Source organism: Onychostruthus taczanowskii, unplaced genomic scaffold (assembly GCF_017590055.1).
Source record: "Onychostruthus taczanowskii isolate IOZ18803 unplaced genomic scaffold, ASM1759005v1 scaffold48, whole genome shotgun sequence".
Classification (NCBI taxonomy): domain Eukaryota; kingdom Metazoa; phylum Chordata; class Aves; order Passeriformes; family Passeridae; genus Onychostruthus; species Onychostruthus taczanowskii.
This window is the reverse complement of record NW_024502347.1, coordinates 4,815,747-4,840,540: the sequence shown is the minus strand read 5'-3', so window position 1 is coordinate 4,840,540 and position 24,794 is coordinate 4,815,747. Positions and strand designations below refer to the sequence as shown.

Here is a 24,794-nt window from a genome sequence, read left to right as displayed (position 1 = left end):
TATTCTAGCCCATCTTTTAGGAAAACATGTTACTACAGCTCTCACCCATATTTTGACTAATAATTGAATTTGGACTTACTGCAATAAGACTCAGTATTAGAAAAACAAATCTATGGATTTAAAATAAATAAGTTTTAAAATTACATAAGGTGCTTTATAGTATTTTTATAAGCCTAAGGAACAGAGGTGGAGATAGTATTTCCATGAGTTATAACAATGAACATATTCCACACAGTGCTTTATTTGCTTTGCTTTTGTGGTGTTGAATAAACTTAAGAATTTAAACCTTACAGAAAATTGCCTAGGGAACTTCTGAACAAAAAATTGGTTCATGAAGACTGGAAAATTTTTTATTATGTCCAAATACAGAAATATATGATAGTAAAACTAAGTGAAAAATGGAAAGAGGAAAACTGAGACAAGATCAGTTTCACATTCTTGTATGGGGTGTACATTTAAGATTTATCCAAACTGAAGTACAGTTTTACTCTTATTTCAGTATTACATATTTTATCCTCTGTTTGGGAGAACACTGTGAAATATATTTGTGATGTCAGTCCCTTTGTGAATTGCTCTGCATCACTCTCAGTTCAAATATTACTGTCTTGATTAATTTCAGCTTCAATTAGAGAGTTTTTTTCTCTTTTGCACTCTTACCAACTCCTTTCTTTTAAAGCAAAAATGAAACTGCTTTTGTTTCCAAGAGCAAATGTGCTAAGCTGGTGTAAAATCCATCTGAGGATGTTCATTTATGCATCTTTTCAAGCTAAGTCCATTTTGGAATGGCTAACTTTTCTATTGCATCTTTTGTCATTGATTCTGACATCTTTGACAAAATCTTTTCTCCTTTGACAGTACTATAGCTCTTTTTTTTTCACTCTTCACCCTCATTAAATTGCACTGCTCATACATCATCCACTTGAGCGATCATATTTCATACAATTATGATAATTAATTTGAAATGCCCAAGATGTTAATTCTTATTGCTGTCACCATCATAATACTGAATTAATGATGAAACTTTATGAAAATGTTCAAAAAAGCACGTTTAGAAAACAGAATAACAACAACATTTCAAATCAGGCATATCATAATAGAGCATTGACATAATAGAGCATAAATGCCAAATGTAGCTGGAGACTAGAAAAAGATGGCAGATCTAATATATCAATAAGGCATAATGTTGTCTTAATTTTCAGCATTTTCTTCAATTATGCTATTTTTTCTTATATTTTCACATTGGATGCAAAAGTGAGGAAAAGATGGACAGGACTCTGAGTTTTTTAGTTTTTTAGGTTGTTTTTTTTTTTTTTTTAAAATTTTTTTTCTAGCTGCTGTATGCTGCATCTGATGCCACCACTCAGGTGGCATGAAGAAAAGTTTTATGGTGATCTTCAAGATCAAAACTGTTCCATGAACTGAAGGTTTTTTCTGAACTTTAGTAGCACATTGACTCTCTTGTGGATCTTTGTGGAATGGGGCAGAGGGCTTTTTTCACTGCAGTACTGCAAAGCCTTTATTAGAAAAGAATTGTTACTGGAAATAAGCTGAATTGGGATTGGCCTATTTGCAACTGTAAAAGATGTTTGCACCCATGCTCTGATGTGCTTGCTTAGCACATTTAAGGAAAACAATAAAGCTGATTATTGCCTTGCTCTTCAGTTACAGCTGGTTATGCTGAAACAGCAGTACAATGGATTTAACATTCTGATGCTTAGACCCAAGATGTAGAAAAATTAAGTGATATGCACAGTATCAGAATAGAAATCTTGACTGTCTATGGAGTTAAACCTAGATGCATGGTTTTCTTGTTCAGTGATATTTTTCTTAACCCTAAAGCTAGTCTGTTCTATACATGCTATTTTAGTAATTGCTATTTTAGTAATTTCAACTTCAATATTAGTCATGAATATAACTTTAAACACTTCTACTTTCCTGTACTAAGTAACTGTTTAAAATTATTTTTTTTTTTAGTCTAAAAGAAAGGGGGGTTGGAATTTTAGTTTTGGTTGGTTCTTATTTTTTTCTGACCTAGTCTAGGCACTTATAAATTTTTTCACAATAATGAGATTTGTATTTCAAATGCATATACATACATGCACAGACATGTGTAATGAAAAATATAGTTCTGCCTTTTTTTGCTGTTTGTTTTAGAAGGGAGAATTTTCCTCAGATACTTAGAATTTGAACAGGCTGTCCAGAGAGGAGGTGGAGTCACCTTTCCTGGAAGTTTTCAAAGAAATTACTTGGCACTTATGGCTATGCTTGGGTTGATGTGGTGGTCTTTGTTCAAAGGTTGGGCTCTATGATCTTGAATAATGTTTCTGTGATTCCATTCTATTATACAGTCTAGGAAAAAAAGAAGTCAGAAGAAAACTACCTAGCCTGAAATATTTTCTCTGATTACTGGCATGGCTACTATCCAAGAGACAGTTTTTGAAAATATTTTCAGTAGGAAATAATGTAATTTTATTTGCCCTCTCATATTCCGTGGTCCAGAACTGGCTTTTCAGGGTGACTAAAACTTTTAGTTAATGATATGCTCAAAATAACTATATTACTTAAACCCCCCAACTTTTGCTTATGCTCTCCTCAAGAATCCCAACTTGATCAAATTACTTTTTTTGTAAAGCATAAACTGCTCCAGTGTAAATTCTTTTAATGTGTTTGTATAGCCAAAAGGCCACATAGCCATGGGCAATGTAGAATTTGGAATTAATTCCTTAAGAGGTGATAGAACACGTCTATATATTCTGAGGTTGTTCTGATTTGTAAACTGTTGTCCTTTCGTATCTCTGAGGAGGAGTTTGGCGAGTAGCCACACTGTATAGTTTGATAAGGAGACAGGGACATAGGTATAGGTAGTTGGACATTGTGCTCACTTTATACATCTGCACTTTTGCACCCAGAAGGAAATTATGTCATACAAATACACCTCCAGAACTCATTTGAGCAAATACTACTAGTATCATGGGTGACTTGAGTGTATTGGCTTGTCCTCGTGAATCTAATTTTTAAATTTTCAGCTAAAGACATTTGAAACAGGACAGCTATACTTTTGACAAAGAGTTTGTTAAATAGTATTTTCTTTGTCAAAAATTTTTTGAAGTCATTTACCAGACACATTTCCTTCTTTTTACTGATATATTATTGTTTCCCTTGAAGAAGTCAGATTTAATAGCAAAATAAGTCAACATACTACTAGATATCCCTTAACTCCTCTTCATGTCACTGCCACTAACATAGCACATTTTAAATATTGCGGGTTGCAAATGGCATCAGACTCTAATGCATTAATGCTTGTAAAATATATACATGCATACATATATACCATTCGGATTGCTCTCCAATCCTTTAACTACAAGATTGAAAAATCCCGCTAAAATGTTGGACTCTAAAGCTGCTAATAAGAAGATGCATTAATTATGTTTGCAATGAAAAGACAATTGTTTTTTCTGGACTACATGTCTTAGAACTTTTTTCGTTAAAGACAGCATTGCTACTGTATTGAAATAGGTTTAAATATAACTGGTGATCATTTTAAGGATGCTTTACACTGCTGGAATTGGGTGAAATTATCTTAATATAGTACAAAACCTTACTACAAATAAATATGAAAGGTCCATCAAGCTGTCTTTTTCCTTTGTCTCTATTTCCTCTTTGCTTTTCTTAATGGTGCTGCTATATTAGACAAACAACACAGAACAGCCCACTGTTAGAGAAACTCCTACCAGCTAGTGCAATTTCTTTTTAATCCTTTCACTAGAGGTTTTGTTTTTGGTGGTTTTTTTTTTTTTTTTTTTTTTTTTTTTTTTTTTTTTTTTTGTTAGCTGAAGATGATAAAACTAAACTTTAGAGTTCATGGGTAATCTCTGCGAGTCATTTTGCAGCAATTAACTGTTCCAGTTGATGTGAAACATTCTATCAATGCTAATAAACCAGCATTCTCCTCCCTTCTACATATACCCTTTTCAAAGCCCAATACACAACGAGATTTTCTGAAACATAACCAAAATAACTGGGCAGGGGGCTGTCAGGGAAGGAGAAGAGTGCAGAGAAGTGTGAGAAGAAACAACTTGCTGAAAAGAGAAAGACTGCTTTCTGGTGGTTCTGCAAAGCAGTATATTATTAATTTTGAAAATTTTGACATGGTTAAGATAAGGAGTAGCCTTTAAAAGAGCATTAGTGTTTTCTTACAGAAAAAGGTTGATGTGTTCAGCCTATTGCAAAGTGCATTTGCTTGCATTCTTCCTGTGCAGCACAAAGGCAGCATTAATGGAAATGATAAATAGTTTGATGAGCAGGCCAGGTGGCGTAGCAATGGCCTGCAAGACTGCTGAGCTGGAGACAGGTTTTAAAACAAACTTGGGGTTCTTGCTTCCTGGACTGGTTGAAGTTGAACATGTCGAGGAGGTAATGTGATTGATCTCTTTGGAGGAAGATGCCAGCTGGAGAGCTCACAAACTGCTCCTTCAGGACTCTCCTTAACGATGAATTGATGGCAGCTTCTGAAAAGAGTTACTCACACCGCACTCTTCCCAGCCATTCAGAGGTAGGGCTCTATCACAGTGGCTGCTAAAAGAAGGAATTGAGAGTTTGAAGGGACAGGAAAAAGGTGTCCCTGGTGAAAGAAAATGCAGGAAGTACATTCCCAAAATGCAACTATTATTTCTATACTGTTGTAAAATAGCTTTTTTTTTAGGGGCTTATACACAAAAATGGTTGTATTCTGTTTGTTTTGGGTTTTTAAATTTGTTTTTGTTTTGTTTTTCATGTGTTTTTTTTTTTGTTTGTTTGTTTGTTTTTTTGGGGCTTCTTTTGGTTTTTTTTTCATTACACTCGGGTCCTATAATTCCTAGTAAAATAAGAGATCACCTTTTCATCTGAGGACTTCAATTCATATTATACTTTAAATCAATTATTTAAAAATTATTCTACACAAGTGTTCAATTAAAAATATTCTAGATCTCTTCAACTAAAAGGACTTGTTTTGTTTTTAGCATCATAGTCCTTGTAGTTCTTGAATTATACTCCTCCCTTCATTGGAAGTTCTGATACATCTTCTTCTGATAAGCTACATATGTGTCCTTTTGAAATTGTCCCTTACTGATTCAGAAACTTTTATTTCTCAGTACACGACAGCTTGTTACTTTTTTTCTGCATAACCAGCTTCTTATGACATTTCCTCTGACGTAGGACAACAGCAAAGAAACTTTGGTATTATCAGTAGCTCAAGAATCTTAGTCAATGTGTAAATATGTTTGTTTGATCTGAAACTACCAATATGCACAAAGGGTAGAAGGGTAGAAATTGAAAAACTGCACGTAGTAGGAACAAGCAATCTTCTTTGAGTCTTAGGAATCTCAATAATTCAAATGGAGAAAGTGAAAAAAATAAAACAAATTTTGGTAACATCCAAAAATGAAAGCAAACAGTAATTTGTCTGATTTCACCTGATGTAGTCATGACTAAATGTTAAAGTGACTAAATAAGGTAGAGCTCATTTTTTGTTACTCTGAGGCATTAGTTTTACTGTAAAAAGCCTTTAACATATGATATCTGATAGATGCAAAAAATTGAACTACAAACAGATTGTTACTATAAAGCTAAGGGCACAATTTATTTATATCCTACATGTATTGCCTGGCTAGGCCTTTAATGTTCTGGAACTTTTTTGGCCATTGCTGCTGCAGAAACTATTCCTGCAGAAGCCAGGATGTTAGGGTGTTCAGGAGAAGAGAAGATCAGTGGCATCCAGGAGTTGGGAAGCAGTTATTGTCCATGGATGAACCCAAGGGCTGCAGTTTACATTCAAGACCTTGTCCTTTTGGTTTGTATCTTTACAGTGCTTAATTTTTAATTTGGTTACAAATAATGACCCACTGTTCAATATTTAATCTAGAAAAGGTTTTGTTTGTGTGTGGTGGTATCTTTCTTTGTTTTTAGATAAATTATTCTGTGCTTCAGAAAATTATTTTGATGGGTTTTACTTTTCAGTAAAACTAATTTATTCTTTTCACACTTTTAAAAACACAAATGCTACATGCCAAATGGTAGATACAGTGTAGAAGGAAACCTCTAGCCTTTAATTAGTGTTTAAAAGAGCCAGCTTTTGAAGTGTGATCCAGAACTGGAATCAGTTCCTAGTGATCTCAGTTCCCACTAATGCCTGAATGGGGAAATCCTGCTTCTCAACACTTTTCCAGAGAAATAAAAAGTACCAGAGTAAGGTATGCTCAGGACTGTCTGATATTTTATTGTTCTGTGAGGTGTTTCTCTGCAGCAAGGAGCTGTAGGGTAACTGTGGCAGTGGTACTTGCCGCCCATGACGCACCTTTACAGCAGCACCCCACACCATGCACTCTCCACAGAGTTTCATGTCGTCACTCCCTTGAAAGTGAGGGGGTTTTGTTTTCCAAAATCATCCTGTTGAGAGCCCAGCAAGCTGGAAACTGTTGAACATATGCCAGTAAAGAATTTATTCCTTATAGTGGGTGGCCAAGTGGACCACTGAAGTGAGTCATTTAGTAGAGTGGAACATGTTTTGTTCCCTGCCATAATCCATCTCAACTTTACAACTTTACTGCTGGCTGGAAACATGGTAAAAATATATATGTTAAAATCTTAAAAATGGGAGTATGTACTCACTCTAACTGGTACTAAATTTAAATATTCTGCTGCATGTGGAAGCTATGAAAAATATCACACATTAAAAGTTTAAGGTTGCTTTTTATTTCACATTGATGAGGACAGGAAAAAAAAACATAGCTTTGAAAACCCTGGAATTTGGTTGTGTCTCAGATTTAATTTTTCTTAAAATATATTTTGAGAAATCTCACTGGTTACTATTTGTAATTGACAGTTATTGAAGGCATAAATACTTCATGTGTCTGCCTGCACATCTGTACTGCCCCAGCACTGAAGTCCAGACAGTGCATTGAAGAAATATGCATTTGCAGGTTTTCTTCCCCACATTGTCACACTCAAGTTTCTTTGGTAGCTTTCTACCTTTTGTACTGCCTTCCAATGCAGTACAAAATTACTGCCATCCTTTGTTTATTGCTCATCACTTCTCTCTCAGACATATAGGTAACTCAGATGACAGACACTATCACAGCATTCTCCTTGTCAGCCTTTAATTGCTCTAGCTCCTGCATCTATAAAATCTCCTATTTCAAATTTTGGTGTGATTTTTTTTTTTCTTTCTCTGAGGTAGTCCAATAATGATAAGATTTATGAAGATTAATTTTTTTTTATTTTATTTTTTTTTTTTTTAATTCCTGAACAGCCCAGTTAGGACCTTTAAGGACTTATGTTCTTGGGTAATTCTCTGGAACAGAGCAAAGCTTAGAAGTTTTGAAATCCTTGGGTTTCATGCACTGTCGTTTCCTGAGGTTATCACAGTTAGAGCATAGAGCTAGCAGGATCGAGGTTGTGGGTTCAACACCTATATTGGTTATTCAGTTAAGAGCTGGACTTGATGGTCTTTGCAGGTTCCTTTCAACTCAGAATATTCTGATTCTCAGACTAATTAAACTATATGCTTAATTTATTAGGGTATTGGAAAACATTTACTTCAAAACCTCCTGTTGGCAAGAAAACACTTCTTGCTGCTGTGTAACAAATCTTGGACCTACAGTAAAAGACCAAAACTGTATTGTATTGGTGCAACCAATGGGGATAGATCAAGGGACCTGTCAATTTGTATTGTCAGACATTTGTTTACCAAAATTTTGTAATCTAAATTTGCTACAGAAAAAAGCAACATTTCTTTTCTCTTTCTTTATATCCTATTTCAAAGTTTCTTGAGAGCTTAACTGTCCATCCCATCTCCAGAGGTGTAACACAGGTGATTGGTGTAACACCTGAAAATATGTGTAAAATATGCATATTAGGGACTCTGACCTTTTGAGTAAAGAATGCTTTGAAAGAGCAGTTTGCAGTCAAGGAAGAACAGTTAGTCCTCCCTTTAACATTTGATATATTAAAAATACTCAGTACTTATACAGAAAACTTGAACATCATGAATCACTGTAATGTTTCATACAATCAAATTAATTTCAGTCACTTCCAAAAGCATAGTAAGTTTTGTTCTGGAGTGGTTTTAATTCCAAAACTGGCAGAGTAGTATAAAGCTACTTCTGTTTCTTGCTGTTCTTGAAAAGTGATTCAGTATAGAAATATGAGAACAGAATCATGTGAGAGTGTTCTACAGTGCTGAAATGATTCACAACTTTGTATGTAAACTTGATTTATTATTTGGGAGACTGTCTAGTCTGATTAAAAACTATTAGTCTGGGATATGGTTTTAATTGAATTAGAGTAATATGTTCTTCGAAGAGGAATGTCACAGTTGCAGGATAATGCTAGAGGAAGATTTGTCTGTCTTAAGGTAATCCGAAATGAGGCTACTTACTCTCCATTAATATTAAGGGAAAAGAGACTTGTACTAAAGTGTTGGGAGTACAGGTACTTCTTAATATTTCTTTTTAATAACATTTTTGTGTATCAGCTCCAACCAAGTGAGAAGGGAAAAAAATCTTTGAATTTTGTGGCAGAAGCTTTGAATGCTTGTAGTATGTTCTCCTGCTAGCAGTTCAGGTTCTTGTTTTGATCATTTTCCTGATGCCTGTTCTCTTTAAGGTCTCATTCGATTACAAGAGCTCATCAAGGCTCCATCACGATACAACCTAAGACTAAAAATCCGTCAGTTACCGGCTGACACAAAAGATGCAAAGCCATTGCTAAAGGAGATGAAAAGAGGCAAAGAATTCCATGTAATCTTTGACTGTAGCCATGAAATGGCAGCAGGCATCTTGAAACAGGTAATCTTCATTCTGCTTTAGATGTCTTAATCTTTTCATCCCTAATAAATAAAAGTATTATCCAGGCGTAATGGTATTTAACAAGCAGGGAAATTGTATGTCAGTTTAACTCAGGGCTTACTGAAAATCAGCCAAGGATTTCAGAGGCAATTTTATTGGTGACACAAAAGGTAGGTGCTTTAATTAAGCTTTTATAATGAAAGAGTTTAAATAATTTATGTTCAGGAGGAATGTGAAGACATATTAACCTTTCAGCTATGAAGAACTGGTACTTTGGAGAATTGATGCTTAAGGCATGGTTTTAAATGTTTGATTAGTGTTATTTTATACATCAAATGTTTATGTATGTATATATTTATTTATTTTTATATTTGGTGTTATTTGAGGCCTCTAGGATGTGTATCCCTAATCAGATAATGATATCTGAACAGTATGTTGCAACAGACCTCATTAATGTCTTCCATTGAGAGGACAGAATTAACAGAACTGCAAAACACCCAAGTACATTTGGGTTGATGCTTTGAAAATATTGTGTGCAGATGAAATGACTAGGTGAGACACAGCAGAATTCCAAATATTTAACTGGCTCAGAGACAATCTTCCCATAGTTTTTTAATTAAGCTATGAGTTCCAATAAAGAGGATGGGAGGAATACCTAAACTGAAACAGTATTCTACACTTCTAATACATAGCTTTTAGTGACTTTAATTCAAGTTTATGTCATGTTTGCTAGAAAACTGTAGGGTCTAAATTGAAAACAGAATGTATTTAAGAGTTGGAAATATGGGTCTCATTAGAGGTACTTACAGGTATTATTGTGGGTATAATTAAAATTGCTAGTAAGCCTACATGTGTAATATTATTTCTTTTCTTTATTGTTCATTGATTGAAAAAAAACTTTTATTAGTTCCTAGTAATTTTAAACCTCTGCTAGTGTTTTTTTTTCTAAACATAAGCCAGCCTAGTTATTCTAGTTGTTTAGACCAAATAATTGAATGTACACTTAATGATTTTAAATATTTAAAATCTAAAAAATGCAAACGGGAAATGTGTTGATGGCAATATGGAGCTGCAATACTAACAATAACTCCATTGAGATACATTAGTTATACAGTACCTAGAAATTTTTAGGTGAAAAAACCCTTTTATTTCACAGTATGCAACATTGTGAAAAATGTATAAATAGAGGGAAATGGGAACAAAATTAAAACCATTGTACCTTTAATCATGTCCCAGGACCTAAGAGTGAGAATTAAGCCTCTTTAAATCAAACAGTGAACTGTTTCATCAGAACACACTGCTCATCCTAAAGATTACAGAGGGAAGACACAGAAAAAATTATTTTATGAGTGTTTAGATCTTTATACAGATTCTGTAGATTTTACTTTTCCATTCAGGTCCTATACTGCAATACTTCAAATACACCCAAAATTTGTAGTTTTGAAGCTGAATGTGAGCACTTGCTGTTGATTGATACAAAGGGTGTTGAGAATATATTTATTAATTCATGTTAATATTCCAGATATAGCATTTATAAGTGATTATTGGAAAAAAATCTTTATATATCCATTTCTGAATTATTGACTAGTCAGATTTTTTTTCCTGGTAATGGAGGGATAAATCTTGGGAGACATGACAAGGAGTTTCACTTTGAGAGGATGACTAGAAAAATTAACAGTGAAGCTGGTGGAACACAAGTTGAAAATAAAGAAAACAAAGTACCTTGAGAACCTAGTGAAACAGCAACTACATTTTGCTGACCAAAAATTCATAATGAAAAATAATAAAAAAAAAGATTCCATCAATCAGACAAACATACTTAAATTAAGGTGAATCTCATTGTCATCTACATCACCAGGCAATCAGGGAAACCATACATAATTTAAAAGGTTAGGGAAGCACTGTAATAATGAGAACAGAGAAATTACAATGTTGGAAGAGGAAAAAGAAGTGAGAAGGTGAAAGCAGGAAGACCTGGAAAGAGACAGCATCATCACACAGCAGAATAAGGAACATGCGTAGGATATTGCGTAGGGATCCTTTGGAGTATGAAAGACTTGATTAGAAGAAGCTATGATATAGGTGACCACAAATGTGTTACACATAGAGGAAGAAACTGTGGTTTTATTTAAAAAATAATTCTTGTGAAAGCTAAGAATGTTTGTAGCTGTAGAGTTGCTAACAAAGCTGCAATATTTCTTATGGGAATGTGGTTTTCCTCTGAAAATTTAATTGCTATTGGAACACTATACTTTAGTTCTAAGTACTGTCATAGAATTGTAATAATAGAAGTATAGACATTTTTTGGAAAAATAGTGTTGTTTTTCTCAATATTTTGTTTAAAATATTTCAAAATATTATAAAATCTGATTTACAACTAATAGTTGGATTAGTTTTTGATTTTTTTTTCTTTTGAAAAGATCACAGAGACTATTAATTTCATCATTTTTCAGACAATGTCACAAGTAAAAAGGCTCCCACAGCCTTCAGAGTGCTGACAATTATTTCTAAGACAAATTCTGGTATTGCCACAGTAGTAGAATTGTGGCCTTCAGTGTCTTTAAGGAGTCCATCTGGTAGCAACTTGGCAAAGAATTCTTTTGATAGTTCCTGGAAAGGAAGAAAATACTAAGACAACTTTTGTGCAGAACATAAAGATAAATGCTTTCCCAGTGAAAATGCCTTTAATGAATAAACATGATGAAATGTACTTTTTTATCTACAAATATTTTTTTATGCAGTTGGGAGGATAGCATGAACTCTTAAAATGCACAAAACTACTTCATATTACATAGATAGCAAAAGCGATGAAGGTACTTGAGAGATACCTGAATTTATAAAGTGATTCTATGAATATTTGTTCATTTTTATTTAAGTAGTATCTCTCTTGCTGTTCAAAATTTGACTCAAAAGAATTTTCTTCCATGGCTGGAAAAATGTGCACATGTATAATATAAGCTTGGGTCAATACCATTCTTTTAAATAATGGTATTGTTCATCAAAATAGAAAAAAATTCCTATTAGGTAATTCATTTTAAAGGAAAGGTTCAAGAATGAATGAAAATATTGTCGACTCAAATTGTGTGTTGTAACTTAATGTATCCATTATTATGTAAAAATACAAGTCTCTTTCACATTTACTGCACTAAACAGTCTAATAATATTCTTTCTATCAGAAGATCTGGTTCATAAATTCCTTTAATAGTCAGTAATCTTCTCTAACTGCTAAGAAATGGCTTGCTTGACCTAATTTTAGCATAATTCCAACCCTATAGACTCATCTTACTAGTGTTCCTTTGCAGTGTTTCATTTGCCATGTGAGTGTGATAAAAATGTATTATGTGGCCTCAGAAACATTAATCTTTTGTTTATTTTTTTTCAAGGCTTTAGCTATGGGGATGATGACAGAATACTATCACTATATCTTTACCACACTGGTAAGTGGCTTGTGAAAACATAGTGATGACATCCAACAAAGACATTACTTTCCTAATTATCTTACTTAACAAAGTGGACAAGGTCTCTCTGGAATGGGGTGTAAGTGCAAGCTATTTCTTTGCTGAGTTTTCTTACTTTCAGAGAAAACTCAACAGGACTGTTTAATTATTGTTCAACAGTGTGCCCTGAAAACTGGTAGACCTGAAAAAAACATCTGGCTGTAGCACTGCAGCTTTTAACTATCAAGGAGGCTTAAATGTATAATTCATAATTCATTGTTTGTTTTATGCATTTTGTCCTTTTTGTCTTTTAGCTGTTTGTATGTGAAGATTGAGACATTTTAAAATTTACTCATATATTCCATATTTTTAATTTAACATTTTACAAGGTAGTTCTTCTCTGTCATATGATTCATGAATAATTTGGTGTGAATCTGAGCAGCATTTTATTTAACAATTCATATGAGCTTTTTAGGCGCATGAATTATGCAATATTCTTTGGTGTCCACTGTAAATGTAACTTAGAAGGAATTTGATCATTCTTGGATCTATCATTTGAAATAAATGAATATTTAAAATGTCAATGCTCTTACAAAAGGAACATGTATGTGAAGACCTTTTTCCTGCTCACCACAGCCTAACTAAGAAACAGTTTAAAAGTTGGTAATTAGAGACCACAGTCTCCAGAGTTGTGCACATTTGTCTGTCTCGAATTTGCATTCAATTTTGTCTTATTAGATTGCAGTTCATGATGTTTTTTAAAAGAAAAGCATGAGACAAATGTGAGACAGATGTGCCTTGGCAAAACCATGCTTGAACTGACCCATGTTTAAAGTCACATACATCTTTAAGCTCTTATAAAAATGAATCCTATGGGGTAGGGTAGGAGTTCACCTCAGAATCACAAAACAGAAGTTCATGTAAAGTATTAACATGAAATAGCTGGTTGGATAGAAAGCAAAATGACTTGTGAAGCTCAAAAGGCACACCCGGAACAAATACCTGTCTTATTTTAGAATGGTGAATTGTTTTGTCACTTATAGATTTAGGATTTCATGCGATAGAATTTCCCTCACTAAATAGATTTCCCACCATAAAAATGGATTATAGATGTTTTGAAGGTTTTTCTTATTTTTAAAATTTTTTGCCATAGGTGATATTTTTTCTTTGAGTATTGTGCTGTCCTTTGGCATTGAATTTTCACTCTTAAAGCTCTATTTAAAAATCAGAATTTTCTGTCATTCTTATTTACTTATGAAAACGTTATATTTTCTGTGGAGACAAGAGTAGGATATTTACTTGGAATTGTCAAGAGATAATTTACTGTGCATAAACATATCAGAGATTTTGATTTTGCAATGCAGCTCCGGAATCAGCATCAGAATTTAGTTGTTTTTATATATTAATTGCTTCTTACCTGACATGGTGAAAGTCCTGTCAAATAAATTTCCAGTCACAGTGTTTATAATAGTCTTCTGTGTAATCTCCTCTTCATTGATTCAGGATGTAATGCACTGGCTCATTAATACACTGACCTGTGTGCATTTGTAATAAATGCATAATAATATTGTGTATATTTATTACATTCCAGTGTAAACATGAATGTGTTTGGATTAAAAAATTGCATTCAAGGTTCTGACTTCTTGCACAGTAAAAACTGAGAATTTTTTTAACAGAAATATGTAATGCAGTTCTAGTTTTGTCCAATGTTTCCTTTGCAATAAAATGTTTTATTTCTTTGCAAAGAGGATGTGAAGTTATTATAAATGAATTTTAAAACCTGCATATTTTAAATATTGTGAATAGGAAAGTAAATCATATAACTAGCTACAGAATTAAAAATGGGTATTGATTGATAACTGGTTGATTTTTTTATGGGCTTTGTGATGTTAACAATGGGTGTTATATTTGGGTTTTCTGTAGTACAATATTTAATGTTCTTCAGCTCTAGCCAGTAAACAAAATGGATTCAGGCAAGTGTTACACTTAAAGCTAACTGACAACAAAAATTAAATTAAAAATTAGATTAATGAATACCTATGAATTATGGGGAAAATGTCTATGTTCAATAAATTAAAATTCTGTTATAGGGAAAGAATAGATTATATATAACCTTGATTACATCTTTTTTTCCATCAGTCAAAACTTGATCTTAAACCTGAGTTTCCTGAAATCTAGTACGGTTTCTACATTGCTTCTTAGGATTTGATCAAAACACTAGTATAACCTTGAATTTACTTTCTTGAGCTGAAATTTGAATTGGTTTACTTTTTATTAATTATATTTTCCCCTGTGTATATTTGAGGGCTAACTGTACAGACACATATACAGATATACTGAAAACATATAAATTGGCAAAAGCTATTCTTGAAAAGATCAATTCCTAATTAAAGAAATGTGCATATTTGGAAGTATGTTGATGACAGTGAAAAAATACTTTTGATTATATTTAAAGCCATGTACGTTTCTCCTTGTCCCTGCTCACCACCACCCCCACACCCTGCCTACTCTCCTCCACCATTTTATCCTCCTAAGATTAACATTTTTAAGTTTCACTGAGAGTGAAAGCTCAAGGAAACTTTTGTCCAGTTTATTTTATTATTTGATGGTTTTGAAATTTCTGTTAAGTTCAAGAACTAGCTATTAATATTAATATATAGAAATTGAAAAATTCTAGATATTAATTATTGTAGTATTTTAGCCTACCTAGAAGGTAGGCTAAGTAGATACAGTTCTGTAATTGGATTAACAATTCCTGAAAGTCTGGTTTTCTTCCTCTGAGAATGAGATTACTCCCACCATAAGGGTAGCCACGTTGCTTGCTCACAGACACAGGCCCCAGACAAGCAGAACACATTTCCTAGCATAAATGGCACTGAAAAATTACCATGCTCTCATCTGGGGAGATGGTCCAACAACTGAAATAGCAATTGAGGTGTATTACAGAATTTATACAATGGTGACTTTTTCAGGACCTGTTTGCCTTGGATGTGGAACCCTATCGGTACAGTGGTGTAAATATGACTGGATTCAGAATTCTAAACACAGAAAACACCCAGGTGTCATCTATCATTGAGAAGTGGTCTATGGAGCGCTTGCAAGCACCACCAAAGCCTGATTCAGGTTTGCTGGATGGATTTATGACGGTATGAATACCAGTGTTTGGTTCCTTTTTTATATGTTTGCGAAGCTAATAAAATAAAATATAACTTTTTGTTATTAAAAGTGTTTAGAGGTATGTACCCAAATATTATTATAAACATGAGTCAGAGAGTAACTGTGATGTTTCTGTTAATATTTTGCCGATTGAATACATGGCTATATTAACTTTATTTTTAAAATTACATGTACTGTATTTTTTTCAAATTATAATGCCATATTCTAAATGTCAAATTCACCTAATTTCCCAAATTTGCTTGTGAAATATTTTTATGGGACAAAAATCAAGTGAATGAAAATTGTCTCTTTCTCTACATTTTCTGTCTTATTCATTTAAGATTAATTCATTAATAATGTGTTCTTTCTAATATTTACATAAATCTTGTTTTAAAATATTTTATTAATATTATGAACAGGACATCATTACTTTCTCTTGTACTTTCTCTGCTTTCAGATTCAACTGATTAATTAATCTGGTTGTTTATTTTCATTTTTTCCCTTTCATTTTGCCGCTAGTCTTTGGCCTCACTTCAGTTCATATAAAACTCAGCTATATTCCTGCAAACAAACTTTCATTGCTAAGTTTTGGTGAGTTTCTGCTCATTAGTTGGAATTCAGTCTGGAATTATAAAGCCACGAAGGAAATTAGTTTAAAAGATATCCTATATTAGGACTGCTTTAGTCTTCAAATTTCTGTGTTGAAAGATTTTCCACTTTGGCCCCTTAGCAATTTAGGTAGCTGGGTTTTGTTTGGCTTTGTTATTTGGCTTTTTTGGGATTTTTTTTTGTTGTTGTTGTTGTTAGGGGGTTTTTTTTTTGTTTGTTTTTTTTTTTTTAGGCATTTCATCTTCAATTTGAAAAATAGAAAATTCTATTTCTTGAAGACAGGTATCTTAGTAATATATCAGGTGCCTAGATTGTGTTAATTATTCCACATAACACATCTAATCAACTTTTTTTTTTTCTACTGATAAGGTTTAATGATCTTATTAGGTACTAAATTGCAATCAATATTTTAACAAGTTAGTTTAATTGTTTTCTAGAAAGTTATCCTTTTTAGGGAAAAATCCTTTTTTTAATGTACTTACTGTATATAATGTCTTGAACATAAGGATTTGCAACATTCTAAATTTATTTTTTTTACTAATTTCCTTGTACTGCACTTTACAGATTGCTTCACATGATAGTTTAAAAGTTAAAGTGTTCATTTCTCTAAATAATTCCAAACAAGCAATTGAACACCCCAAAATCTGAAAGTTGTGTGAAGCCTGCATCTGATTTATATATAGCTGCTACTTATTGCTTTAAGTCACTGTTTCATGCTGGCTTGTTTGCATTAATACTTTCAGTTCTTTTTTTTTTACCTTTTTGAGTTTAAAATTTGCCTCACTTCTTCTCATTCATTGTAGTTGTATATTTTATGTACTGATCAAAGATGTAACTGATCTCAGACCTTTGGATATTTACCAAGATCAGTAGTGATAGTTATTTTATAAGAACATAGGGCCATGGTGAAAAATAATGGAATAATAAATATTGGAATAGAGTTCTGTGGGCCAGTTGCATGTTTTTCATCTCCTGTGGTGCTGTAAAGAAGGTGCTTTTCTCAGAAAATCTTCTGTTGTGAGGCAGAACCAGATAATTGCTATTATATGATTCTGTAAGAATTGTACTTTACATCATCACTTTGCCTCAGGATAGAAAAGTATAAAAAAGTGCATGAAAAACATAGTGGCTTCTCTTCTGGATCCATAAGAGCCCTCTCTGCTCTAAGTGGAACCAAATGCTCATACAAAATGTGATGAATATTTTATGGTAATTCTCTTTGTTGATTAAGCATTTGAAAGTGCTTTGGTTATCTGGATTTTAAATACCTAAGAGATGCAAATAGTATTTAAATTAACTTTAAAGGGCTAATAATCTTGGCAAACATTACGAGTTTACAGAGATTTTTTGATGCGGTCCTTAAATACAAAAACTCATCCACAGAGTGTCCATTTGGACAGTGTGAAGGAAAGTCAAATCATGATGTCATTGCACAATGTTCTTTCTGTGCTCAGAATAAAATAAACCATTTTATTGACTTATTACCAGGGTAGTTGTAAAATCAGTTAAGTGTGTAAAATTTTACTTTCATGTCACTGTTGTTCATGTATATTTAAAGTCAAAAATGGACTTGGAAATCAAAGACTCTTCACAGATATTGGTACTATGGAGTACTCTAACTGATCTGGACAGGGCTGGACTGGAAATGTGATTTATTTTCACTGGTTTATAATGGCTACAGCTTAATCAGAAAAAATTAGCAAGAAGACTGCTTAATGGGAGTGCATTCAGCTTGAACCACAGAGCTAAATGCCATTTAATCAGGTTTGAAACACCTAAAAGTTGTTCCAAATAAAAATCTGAAGTTAATATAAAGCATTTAGAGACCTCAGTGAAGATTAACTCTTTTCTGGTGGTGTAAAAACAGGCAGTTATGAATTGCAAAGTCTTTAGGCTCCAGTGGTGTTTGTGTAAGGTACTTCTACCCCAGATTTTTTCACCATGTTGACTTTGCCCTTATGACAGAACCATCAAAGTAATTCTGACATCGCTTTTTCTTATTTATGATTCATAGAGTTGCCAGTATTAATTGTTGTTTTCTGTAGGCTTGTATAACTGTCTAACTAGTATATAATTTTCCTCCTAATTATTTTACCTTTTAGTATCCTAATGGAATAAAAAGCTGCTATAAAATTTGCTGAATCCTATTGAGCTCAATTATGATAGTTTTTCCTTTATTTCTAAGCTGTTCCTCAGAACAGCTCTGAAAAAGGTGATGGTTTAGCACACCTGAGGGGAAAAGTGGTCAAAATCAAATTTTCAGTCACACTTCACTCTCAGGATTTCTTAAGGATTTCTTCGTATGGACTTTGGAAAAAAAAGTTAAACTATCAGTGCTGCCATATTGAATAATTCTAGTAATAAATGTTTACTTATTGGTACAGCAAAGAAAATAAATGCATTCTATGATATAGGAGAGTAACTACAGTACAAGAGACTTTGTTTTTTCTGTGGCTCCATAAAATCTGTAGAAATGTTGAGAATTGCTTGCCGTATTGTTTCAGACTATTCACACTTTGCACTGTCTTCTTGAGATAAAAGTGCTTGTGTAAATGTTTATAAAAATTACTTCTTTTAAGGGCTAAACTAATTTATATTAAAGTAAATGTGAATGTACTTTTAATATGATACATAGAAGTCCTGTGGAAGACCCACTGGTCTACTCTGATTGAAGACATTTTTCTGTCGTCATTTACATACTTACAGACCTAATTTGTGCATTTGATGGTTCTTTCATATTTCTTAATGTCTGAGGATAATCAAAATGATACTTGTCCTCATAATGTAGAAATAATAACCAAATTGTATAGCTGTTCAAGTGCATTTGTATCCTTTTTTCTGTTACACACTTGTGCAGGTGTGCATGTGCACATGTGGTATAGCTTACTGAGCTACTTAAATAGTTATATTTGTTTCGTAAATTTGTAATCTCCTTTTAATTTTAAGTATTCTCAGCGGTCTTGTATTTACTTTGACCTTTTTTTTTTTTTTGTATCATCATACTCTTACTAACCAGGAATAAAGAAAATATAGCGCCTATAAAAGTAAACATCACATGAAAATGGGACATGCCATGGCTGTTATTTCTTATAATAAAATTACAGGAATTTATACAGTAACAATTTTGCTAGAGGTAATAAACCATACTTTTAGAAAATTGCGGAAGAAACGAAGAATCAAAGATCAAACTGCAATACCTTATCTTTTTTGATAGTGGAGTTAACTGTATCTAACATTTCAGTATCTATTTCTTGTTGTCTTCTTGTTTCTTCTCGTTACTTGAGTGGAAAAAGTCAAAGGAAACAAAAAATGCATTTTTGTCCATTTTAAATCCAAATCTGGGGTTTTTTTTTCAGCCTAGGAAAACTTTAATTCTCACTTGATCCTGCACTTCCTGACTTAATTCAGCAATGCATATAAGCTAGTTTTTTTAAAAATTTGACTTACATTTTTCTGAGTAAAATCCAGAATGACTACTGTGCCAAAATGAAATGGGCAAACATTGATTCATTCATGCATTTCCTTGTTTCTCACCACCTATTACTTGTTAGCAGTTCAAAAAGCCTTTTAGAAAGTTAGACTCTGGGCACGGTGGGTTGTTAGCATTTGAACCTTGTGTTATCCCAGTATTAAACACCTTCTAACTAGATTAAAGCTCTTTAAACCATTCTCTGGTATATGATATACGTATTACTGACATTTTCCACCAACTTTACACTGAATTCTGAAATTTGAAAGTGATGGGTACTTAGCAACCCCTTGAACAGAATGACTTGGCATGGATAAAAACACACTATTTTTCAACAAGTTTATGATTTCTTCTGATTATGATAACTTTTATAAGTTAATAAAAACCCCAAACATGCCATAATGAAATAAAAATATTTAGTTAGTGTAACTTCAGCTGTCTATTTTTTCTTAAAAAGTTTAGATTTGCAGGGGTTCATTCTTATTTAAGCCTGGAGTAAAAAATCAATTCTGAAATTTCCTGCAAAAGGGAAAAATTATGCTTAATTATTATGACAATATTTTTAAGTTCTAACAATATTGGCATCTGTACTGTATAAGTAGAAAAATATTCTGGAAAACAGATGGGCAACATACTATTTTAAAAATACTTTATTTTGATATGCTTCACTTATTGAGTCTGTACAAGTATTACACAGAAAGAAGAAAAAACCCACAAAACCCTGAGCATAAATACACTTTCACATTTATATATGACAACCATGATTCACACCAAGCAAAACAGAGCATAAATAAAGTGTAATGAGTTCAGAATTCTTTTGCTCTTCAACTATTAATCTTCACAGTTTTCTGTGCCTCAAGTCAGAATTTAGCATGCATAATTAAGATGACCTAACAAGCCCTGCTGCTTAATTAACATAAACTTTTCCTTATTAATTGCTTTTGCCTATCATCCAATTCAGCTCTCTGCTTTCTTCTTATATAGAAAAGAGTGTTCTTTTTTTTTTTTTCTATTCTGACTATTAATTGTATTCCTTAATGCCCACTTTAGTAGCTATATATGGGAGGTGCAGAGAAGCACTGTGGCACTTCTTGAATGCAAGATCCAAGGTCAATATTTAGGTGTTTACCCCAGAAAAATCATAGTTTGCAGCTGATGCATTTTGTGTACTGCCTGTCGAAATGGAGCATTATTTAGTTGAGCATTTTCTCTTTTCACTCCTAATTATTTTTGCCTTTTTTTTTTAACCTCTCAGTAAAAGAAAATGATCATTGAAAAACACCCCTGAAATTTAGAATGATATTAAATACTCTTGGCAAAATGCTAGAATTTTTTTGCATATACTGAACGAATTTATCATTAATTTCTGTGCGTGGGATTTTCCTTTGCTTCAAAAAATGGGAGATGAAATTTTATTCATAAAGTCTTGAAATTTTTAAAGCTGGTGTATAGACTTCCTTAGATAAGTAAAATAGATTCAATGGTGTTTTCTTTAAGTATGCAACTGCAAAGAAGATGCAAAGATCATGAGGAGAGATTCTAATACCTCCATAAATTTTCCTTAATTGAAGAAATGTACAAAGCATTTACTCACAGAGCTGCCTAGGAAATTCATTTTGAAACTAGCCATTTTAAGGGATACAGTAAAAATCCTGAAGTTACAATTCCTTTGGTATTTGAGAATGGAAATGAAAGAGAGAATGTTGTTGGATTTGTAAATGTGTAGATCTGTTTTCCTAATTAGCTCTCCATATTTGCACACCTAAAGACTGGGGGGATGCACTTATATAATATATTCTTTGTTTGTTCTCTTTTTCCCCTGATTGCAAGAAAGCTTCCAGTAAGCAACCTCTCTATGTCTAAACCTTATGACTGTTTTGTAAAATCTAATTTATCTGAATGTTCTCTTTCTTAGCTTTGTGGGTATGTTAGTTAAATATTCTGAACAGTTTTGCTGAATCCAAGGTCAAGCCAAAGAATTGCTAAAAAAAATGGTCAAACAGTGAGTATAGATGGACAATGATAATGCATTTTCAATTGCAATAAATCAATGTGTTTAAAAATCCTAAAACCTTATGAGGAATTGGACCAATGCACGAAGACCATGTTAAATGGCCCCCTGTAATCAGGGGAAAGAGCACATTAATCAACAGATTTCTCTGGCTTATTTTTGGTTAAACTAGCTTGGTTAAACTACCAGTGTTGGAAAGGGTACCTTTTTGCATTATAAAGTTTGGAAAGACTGAGAGTAATGGCACTGAAACCAGGACACCTGAAGCTGAAAGAATTATCTGAAACATAAAAATTCAGAATTTACAAAACGGGGTTTAGTTCTTCTATCATGATATAACCGAGGCTTAATGATGTTTTCCATAAAAGAAACAAATAACTCCCATGTCAGATAATTGAACAGAAATAATACTGAGGGTGCCGTTATGCTGCTCTGAAAGCTAAGTGTAAATTTTCCACGTTCTTTGCTTTACTTAAAAAAAAGCAAACAACAACAAAAATCTCCAAACAGAAACCCAATCCAACCATCCAAAACAAAATTAACCCCACCCCCTCACATCCCAGTAATATTAATCTAGCTGTTGCCAATCCATTTTAATCAAGGTTTAGGTAAACAGCACTAGCCAAGGAAAAGCATGACTAAAAAAAGTGAAGTGATAAGTTTAGGTACTAAAATTTAACCAAATAGAGTTAAAATGATGCTCTTAATTACTGACTCAAGAAATCAAGGAGATGCAAAACTGGAAATATTCTCTATTAGCATTATTATTATTTTTTATATTTAGTTCAATATATTTTTAAGCTAATATTTTTCTACATTACTTTAATAGTTTCTGATCTGTGGTCACCAAAACCCTTTTTTTTCATTCATAATAAAGGAAGAAAATTAATTATGGTGTAGTTCAGGGTTTTCTTTCTGGAACTTGTCTGATTTTATTTGTCCTTGATGTTAGTATTTTCAGTGACAGTACAAAAACTATTGAATAGTTTGATGAAAATTAGTAACTTCGTTTTCCTAATGGTAGAAAGATATTTGTGAAACTTGAATCTCTTATTTGCACATGACAATATGGAAATAACATTTGTATTTGGAATAACTACTTAAATAATAATTTAGTAACTGCTATCAGGCACTGTGACTGGACAGGAGAATTTGATGAGAAGAAGGTGCTGTTAAGGTTCCTGAGGGTGAAAAGATCAATAAAAAGAAAAGTAAATACTTGTTACGGCAATACAGTCCTGGATTCTGATTTAGAGCTTCAAAGAGGACATCTTCTTATGTAGACAGCTTTATAATTATCCCTTTAGCTAAAAGAATTTACTGGATTTGCTGATGAGATGTGTTTAGTAACAGTGTAGCAGCAAATGTGTACTTCAAAGGAAATACTAGACAATTACTCATTACTGCATTACAAGCTAAGAACCTCCCCTAGGCACAGTTAATTTTGTGAGTTTAGGGACTATACAGGATTTCATGCTGTAAGATGTTTTAGAAATGATTTGTCAGCTATTTTGGGAATTAATTGCATTATTTAATATGTGAGTACTGTACACAGTAACTTTTAGAATTTTAAAAACAGGATAGATGAGAAACCTCTCATCCTATCCAAAAGGATAGCTATGTCCAAATACTGTATAGCATTTAGCAGAAATTGCAGTTTCTCTTCTATGGCAGATTTCATTGAATTCCTCCAGATGTGGTTTGAGGATGTGTGCATGTATGTATTTATAAATATACTAAGACTACCATTGATTCATATCACACTTTCATGTTAGCAGTCTGCATGCTGCTGCTTCTTTATGAAGCAATAGGCGGAACTCAGTGTGACAGCAAGCAGAGAAATGGCAGAGCTTGTGCAACCTGCAGGATCTCCTACACAGTGTAGAAGAGTAGCTGAAGCACAGGTTGTTTTTTGAGATAGGCACTCGAGTGCCTTTTCTCAGGAAATATGCACATGTCTGCACAGCATGAAATTTAGTCTTAGGACTGCAATTAAGAAACTGTGATCTGTCAAAGATTATGTTTCTAAAGAAGGACAATGAAGCTAGCAAAGGGTCTGGAGCACAAGTTTTATGAGGATTGTATGAGGGAACTGGAGCTGTTTAGCCTGGAGGAAAAGAGGCTCAGGGGAGACCTTATTGCTCTCTACAACCGCCTGAAAGGAGGTTGTAGACAAGTGGATGTTGGTCTCTTCTGCCAAGTAACAAGCGACAGAACAGGAGGAAATGGCTTCAAGTCATCCCAGGAGATGTCTAGGTTGCGTATGAGAAAAAATTTCTTCCCAGAGAGGGTGATCGAGCAATGGAACAGCCTGCTTAGAGAAGTGGTGGAAACACCATCCCTGGGGGCATTTAAAAGTCTTGTAAATGTGGCATTTTGGGACGTGGCTTAGTGGTGGAATTGGCAGTGCTGGGTTAATTATTGGATGATGTTAAAGGTCTTTTCCAATCTAAGAAATTCCATGATACTATGAAAACATTTTTCTTAGGATATGCATTTTGAAAAACATTTTAATGTTTTGTGTATATACTATGTTTATTGTCAATTTTCCAGAAAAGTGAACCAAAAGAAAGATTTCTTTCATTCTCTTTCTTTGCTGTTATTTTCAGAACTTGCCTTGAGGGGCATCATAACTAGAACTGATAATCAGTGGACTTACCTGCAGGAATTATCATTATCTAGGAATCATTATGGCTACCATTGTAGAATATGGAATGGTGACAGTGTAGGCATGCTAGGTTAAGCAGCAATGTAAATAATGTAATTTGTGGAGAAACGGGACCATCAATTTAGCCTTTATTGTGTACTTATCAGCTTCACAATGGCACTGCCAGTTAGGACTGGCAACGTAATACACTTGATAGTGACACTTAGAAGTATGTTCTGGGTACAATCCTCATCCTTTGGAAATCAGCCTATGGGTAATTTGGGTAACCTTTAGTATGCTACATGCATTCCTGGCTGAGATAGGGTAAGCAGAAGAAGAGCTTTTAAATTTTTATTTCAAGTGGAGTATTAAACACTACATACTGCAATGGAGGGAAAAAGAGTGAAAATCATATGTAAATATTTGTCTCTGAATATTCCGGTGTTGTTTTGGATGTTGTTTGGTAGGTGGAACAGTCTTCCTTCATTATATGCTTCTGGTATATTAAAACCAAGAATATGCTCTTTCTGTCTCTTACCAATTAATACTTGTTAATTACTGGACTAGTTGATGTAGCTGGTAGAAATAAACAAGTTTCTAGGGATACTATATTCTCTGCTGAAGACCTGTGAGTGTATCT

The 24,794-nt window shown here is 33.3% G+C and overlaps 1 protein-coding gene across 1 annotated transcript in view; it reads left to right on the top strand.

The window, feature by feature from the left end:
- GRIK2 (glutamate ionotropic receptor kainate type subunit 2) overlaps positions 1 to 24,794 on the top strand; it is a 347,507-nt gene that overhangs the window by 124,292 nt on the left and 198,421 nt on the right. The window contains exons 4-6 of the mRNA XM_041414905.1: positions 8,644 to 8,825; positions 12,209 to 12,262; positions 15,235 to 15,408. Of these exons, the coding sequence (XP_041270839.1) occupies positions 8,644 to 8,825; positions 12,209 to 12,262; positions 15,235 to 15,408 (410 nt within the window). The remainder of the gene's footprint in view (positions 1 to 8,643; positions 8,826 to 12,208; positions 12,263 to 15,234; positions 15,409 to 24,794) is intronic.